Raw genomic sequence first — 6,759 nt, forward strand, 5'->3', positions numbered from 1 at the left:
CTGACCCACAGCGTGGAGGAAGGCGCCACGTGGCCGGGAAGCCCACAGCTCAGACAGAGGAAGTTGGGCCACATTCACCCTTTTCTCTGGGACGGTCACCTGCCCACCCCCTGCATGACACCATTAACCCATTCCCCAGGGCGGGGCCCCCACGGCCTGATCCCACCTCTCAACACTGTCACAACTCAATTAATTTTTGCCGATAGAGAACTGTGATTTTTATGGCCTGTATCTCAGGACTATAAAAGAATTCAGTTACGTTGCTATAAAATGCCTCCTTCTAGCCCTTTCTAGTTTTTTGTAAGAGCCAGATTTCTTAACACTTATATCTGTAAAAAATAATACTAAAGTAGAATTTAATGTTGACCCTGTGTCACTCTAGCATTAAGAAATATCCTGTGTACCTGCACTACTTTTAAAAGTCTCATCCATCTATTGAGATGCATTTCAAATAAAATTCTACTTTTATGTTTAGTGACCTAACAAATTCATAATATAGTTAAGATTTTGATCAATTGGCTGCTAATGATTATATTAACTCAATCCACAAGAAATTATTTAGTAGAGCCTTATTTTTACATAAAATAAAATTTAAAAATAAATTATGTATAAATTTTTCTTGTGGAAAAATGTTACATAAAAAATTAGGTTATTAGATAGGAAATGTCCAATTTCGAATCAAATGTGCAGTTTATTATATCTCAAACAGGAAGCAGTACAATTAATCAACGTGTGCGCCTAAACTTTCCACACAGTTTTGTCATCTTGATGGTAGCTTGTTCATGCCAACAGTGAAGAAGCCTGGAGAGCAAGTGGCAATGAAATCGCCAAAGGCCTTTTCCTCAGCTTGTTGACAATTGAATATTTTTCCTTGCAAGAAGTGGTCCAAAGCCTGGAAGAAGTGGGAGTCAGTTGGTGCAAGGTCTGGTGAATACGGTGGATGACAGAGAGTTTCCAAGTCCAGCCTCCGTAGTTTGAGCAGCATTGTTTGTGTGACATGTGGTCGAGCGTTGTCTTGCAAGAGGACTGGCCTGTCTCTGTTGACCCATCTCGGCTGCTTAATCACAAGTGTCCTCATCATTTCATCCAATTGGCTGCAGTAGACACCAGCTGTGATCGATTGACCAAGTTTCATGAAGCTGTAGGGGATGATACCAGCAATGGACCACCAGACACCATTAGCTTTTTTTGATGAATATTCGGTCTTGGACTGTGTTTTGGCACTTCGTCTTTATCCAACCATTGTGTCAAACACTTGCAGTTGTGAAAAAGAATCCATTTTCATCACCTGTAACAATACGGTGAAGAAATTGTTCACCTTTATGTCTTGACAGCAGAGAAAGGCAAGCTTCGAGATGATTTCTGTTCTGACGCTCCTTTAATTCATACTTCACCCATCTATCCAGATTCTTTGCCGATTTGTTTCAAATGGTCCAGTAGTGTTGGAACAGTAACGTCAGACCTTGCTGCTAATTCACACATAGGTTGAGATGGGTTCTCCTCCACTACAGCTTTCAGCTCATCGTTACCCACCTGGGTCTCAGGTCGCCCACGTGGCTCATTTTCAAGATTAAAATCACCAGAATGGAACTTCTCAAACCATCCATGTACTGTGTGTTCATTAGCCACATCCTTCCCAAGCACTTCGTTAATATTTCGAGCTGTCTGTGCTGCATTGGTTCCACGATGGAACTCATATTCAAAAATAACACAAATTGTTGACTTATTCATGGTTTCACAAAAATTGCTCTAAAAAAAATTTGAAAGATAATCAAAAGCCAAAATGTGCATTTGAAAGACTGAGGATGTACCTTCACAATAAAAATAAAACAAGAAGTATCAAAGTGAAATGTCAGAGATATCAACTGTCAAACTTAGTACTTAAGGAAATTGGACCTTCCATACTTAATAACCTAATATTAAAAATAAGGCTGGGTGTGGTGGCTCACGCCAGTAATCCCAGCACTCTGGACACCAAGGCAGGAGGTTCACTTGAGGCCAGGAGCTCAAGACCAGCCTGGGCAAGAGTGAAACCCCATCTCTGCAAAAATTAGAAAAATTAGCCAGGCATGGTGACACATGCCTGTAGTCCCAGCTACGTGGGGGGCTGAGGCAGGAGGATCCCTTGAGCCCAGGAGTTTGAGGTTGCTGTGAGCTGTGAAGACACCACTGCACTCTAGCCCTGTGACAGAGTGAGACTCTGTCTCAAAAAATAATAATAATTATTATAAATATATATGTAATAATATATTACTATAAAATCTTTTGAACAAATGGAATGAAAGTATGATGTGAAGATTAAAAATAAATACTACATAATTTGTGATTATTAAAAACCGCTTGTTGGTCTTCCTTAATGAGTGACAGTAGGTTTCTGGTAGGTATTTAGATTCTTTTATCCAAAAAGGAGAACTATGATTGTTTAAATAATTGATATGTGAAGCATATTAAAAAGTACTCCCCTTACAACTATTTAAGCTTACCTTGAATAATTTTAGGTGTCAATTTGAAAATATGCAACATGAATGTACACTGTGTGAAAATTATTTTAGGGGTTATGCAAGAAATAAAAAGAACATAATCATTGCCTTAGGGGCTATAGGCTTTTTTACTCAAGTATTTTATGATTGCTTCTGGAAAGACATGTTTTGTATTTCCCATGCGTGTGTGCCTAGAAGGTGGTGAGTTACAGGTATGGGCTATTTCCCATCTGCCTGTATTAGGCGTATCTTGTGGGTTTATTCAAGCATACCTCTTGATTTAAAGCATGATTAAATAATGATAATCCTATCAATTACAGCAATTTAAAATATTTGCTTAGCAAGGGCAGGCTTTGGCTTTTTTGTGTATTTTATATAATATACATTAAGTTTCCTAAATCTCTCCCCCTTTTTTTGCAGGTAACAGAAATGAACATAAGCTCTATCCTGAACTTCCCAGCTATCATGAGAGAGTTGGTAAATAAAAAAATCTATATGTTAAAAATGATTCATATCTATCTGATAATCACAAACTTTCTAATGGATCTGACAGGTTGGGAAAATCTCTTAGCACTTCATTGATTTATAGGATATCCACATTTTTTTGAGAAGTATTTCATTTAAAAAATGCTATACTTTTGTTCTCTTATTTGTTTTTTTTTTTTTTTCCTGAGACAAAGTCTCACTCTGTTGCCTGGGCTAGAGTACTGTGGCGTCAGCCTAGCTCACAGCAGCCTCAAACTCCTGGGCTCAAGCGATCCTCCCGCCTCAGCCTCCTGGGTAGCTGGGACTACAGGCATGCACCACCATGCCCGTCTAATTTTTTCTACATATTTTTAGTTATCTGGCTAATTTATTTCTATTTTTAGTAGAGACAGGGTCTCGCTCTTGCTCAGGCTGGTCTCGAACCCCTGAGCTCAAACAATCCATCTGCCTCAGCCTCCCAGAGTGCTAAGATTACAGGTGTGAGCCACCTCGCCCGGCCTTAACCTTTTTTTTTTTTAACATTGATAGACTGAAAGTAAATATAGTATAAAATATAACAATATGCAGAAATTCTTTGTATCATAGAAAAAACCACACCAGTAACATCTCTAAGGTAATTATATTGGCTATTATTAGGATTATTTCTTTAGGAGAACCCAGAGAACTAGACGTTACATACTTTATAGAAAGAACTGTAGCACCATCTTGTGTGAGCTACAAATGCCATGTTTTAATGTGGTTTAATTAAAGTATTGACTATTTTTGTTTCTTACTGACTGTCCAAGTTCAATTTTATTATGTTTATTATAGTAGTATGGGTTCAAAAAGTACTGGTTCTAGAGTTTGGTTGTTGATGTTTTCTGTATATCTGTACTTAGATGCATTTAAGATCTAACTCCCTGATTTGTGCACAAAATTTATGAATCATAGAAGAATCAGACTCCATGTAGCTAAGTGCACAGAAAGTGTTCATTTCTTCATATTTTTGTGATGCTTCACAGTTTATGATATTTAATGTCTTTTATTCACGTTACCACTCAGCCCTCAAACTATTTTCTCCCTGACCCAATACCCCAAGCCACACACACTGTATGGAAACACCTGTTAAACGTGTGGACAAGCTTCTCAAGGTGCTGATTTCAGCTTCGTCTCTGAACTGAGAGAATGAGTCAAATACGCACAGAAACGAAAACAGACATGGGTCCCAAGGGCGAAACAGCAAAGTATGCCCGAGGTGGAACCCTCGGGGCCAGGGGAGAAAGAGCTTGGTTTCTCAGTTGGCTCTTTTATGATGCAGTCGTGAGCACAGCCGTCACTTTCTCTCTGATGTCCATGACTCATGGCAGCCGTCACGGCCGCCTCGGTCCACCTGAGCTGCTACAGCAAAACGCCGCAGACTGGGAGGCTCGAAAGCAGCGTAAGCTCAGTCTCAGCCCTGGAGGCTGGAAGTGCAAGATGCAGGCGTGGGAGGCTCAGGGCGCTGAGGGCTCAGTTTCCACTGCAGGGATGGCAGCGTCTCGCTGCGTCCTCCCTCGGGCCTGGTCTATGAGGGCACCGACCCCGCCCGCGGCTCAGGCGGGAGCTGTCGTGACCTCATCACCTCCCAGCGCCCCGCCTCCCAGCGCCCCGCCTCCCAGCGCCCCGCCTCCCAGCGCCCCGCCTCCCAGCGCCCCGCCTCCCAGCGCCCCGCCTCCCAGCGCCGTTACCCGGGGTGCGGATCTCAACATATGAACTGGGGGGAAACATTCAGACCATACCAGTGACTATTCCATTAAAATGGAAAAAAATGTAAATAAGTAATTTACATTTATAAATGTAAATAATAGTATCTTATAGGTTATTCAAAATTCAAACAGTTATAACCATAAACATTTGCCAAATACACAGGTGTATAGTAACATGCAGTTCTAACTTATGTGGATTTGGGAAACGTTATTGCCAAATGCTGGCTCTTTCCAAAGAGGAAAACTGTTAAGTTTATGTGATGAAAATCGCACAGACCTGCGCCCTGGGTTCCGCTGTTCTCCCGGCCATCAGGGTACCAATGGTTGTTGACTCATGTCTACACACTCCGAACTTTTCCCCTGAAAATCATGACTAACTTAAATTTTTGTCTGTCTGTTTTAGGCAGTTCGAATCCACCCATAGAGGTGACGGCACTCTACTCGTTCGAGGGACAACAGCCAGGGGATTTGAGTTTTCAAGCTGGAGACAAAATCACAGTCACATCGAAGACAGACTCGCATTTTGACTGGTGGGAAGGAAAGCTTCGAGGTCAAACTGGCATTTTTCCAGCCAACTATGTAACCATGAATTAAAGTTTGTGCCACTTTCTTCTTTGAGAATTACAAAAAAGTTATCTCTACACTGACAGGATTTACTATCCAGCTAAGCAATGTTTGATATGAGTTTAAAAATACTCCTACAAGCTTTCAATCCAGTATGTAAAAGATTGTTTTTCTATATACAAACTGTTAATTTTCATATCTTTAAATAGTTTTTACTAATTTTTAGCACATATACTACTTAATAGTTAATATCCTACAATTTACATGGTCATAGCACATTTGTCTTCATTTTCAAACGTCACATCTGGCTGTGGGTTTGGTAACTAGTTTAATTTGAGAATCTCGGGGGCTGTGCCATGAATGTCAGTCTGCACGTTCTATCTCCAGAGTGACTGGAGAAAAGAAATCAGCTTAAATAGCATATTGCATTATATAGAGAGTTGTGGGAATTAACCACAATACGAATCCTTAAGTATTATCTTCACACCTTCAAAAATTACGTGTACTCGTTTATAGTAGAAACAAACTCAAAGACGTTCGCCCACTATGCGTTGGGAGTAGGCGGCCTCTGTGGACTCCTCTCTGAGGGCTGCGTTTGTGCGTTTCTTAAGTAGGATCAACCTATGGCAACGTGGTTGAGTTTTCCCTAAATAAATTTTAAAAGTACTTACAAAGTTAGTATCTGTTTTGTTTTTCTTATTTTCCTTTTGAAAGGTAGGCAGTGGTCCTCCTCCTCATCCGCAGGGTAGAAGCCACCTCCGCTCTGGCCTGCGCCCAGCCGTGCACCTGACTGCTCTGTCTGGACACGTCTCGCCCGAACTCCGCTTTCCTCCCCTGCCTGCGCCGCCCACAGCAAATGGCGAGTCCACCCTCCTCTTAGGCCCCCGGGATGGCTTCGGAGCCGTCCTTGGCCCTTCTTTCTGTCCCACACCCTGTGTCAAATCCACCAGTGATTTCTGCTGCCTTTGAAAAACCTCCCCGACCCGGCCATTTGTCCTGCCTGTCACCCCGCGCTGCGGGAGCCACCGTCCGTGAGGCCTGCCTGTCACCGGCCTCCGTGCTCCAGCCCTCGAGATCACAGCTCCCGGTCGCCTCGTCCTGCTCGCTGCTCAGTCCTCAGGGCCTTACCTTAGACACACACGCTGCAGCCTGTGCCATTCTTCAGACATGGAAAAAGGGGGATAAAGGCCCACACTGCAGTCCCCTGCGAGAACTAAACAACGTGTCCTCCTTTCCAAACCGTTTCCAATTACCTCCTCCTAACCCAAAGGCAACATCATCCTGAATTTGCTGCTCATTAATTCCATATATTTATGTCTTTACTACATATGTATGTGCCCCTAAGCACTCTGTAGTATGTCTTACATGCTTTTAAACTTACAAAATTTAAACTCTTAGACTTAGAAAAGTGATACAATGAATTCATTGATTGGCAATGGAGTTATTGTAAACAAAGCATACTTTATACATTCGAGGAATTAAAAAGTGGAGAATTTCAGCAGAAA

The 6,759-nt window shown here is 41.9% G+C and overlaps 1 protein-coding gene across 1 annotated transcript in view; it reads left to right on the forward strand.

The window, feature by feature from the left end:
- SH3YL1 (SH3 and SYLF domain containing 1) overlaps positions 1 to 5,880 on the forward strand; it is a 33,568-nt gene extending 27,688 nt beyond the window's left edge. Inside the window, exons 10-11 of the mRNA XM_069495282.1 lie at positions 2,901 to 2,957; positions 5,094 to 5,880. Coding sequence (XP_069351383.1) covers positions 2,901 to 2,957; positions 5,094 to 5,284 — 248 coding nt within the window. The 3' untranslated portion in view covers positions 5,285 to 5,880. The remainder of the gene's footprint in view (positions 1 to 2,900; positions 2,958 to 5,093) is intronic.
- Positions 5,881 to 6,759: the final 879 nt, after the last annotated feature.

This window comes from Eulemur rufifrons, chromosome 19, assembly GCF_041146395.1.
Source record: "Eulemur rufifrons isolate Redbay chromosome 19, OSU_ERuf_1, whole genome shotgun sequence".
NCBI classification, from domain to species: Eukaryota; Metazoa; Chordata; class Mammalia; order Primates; family Lemuridae; genus Eulemur; species Eulemur rufifrons.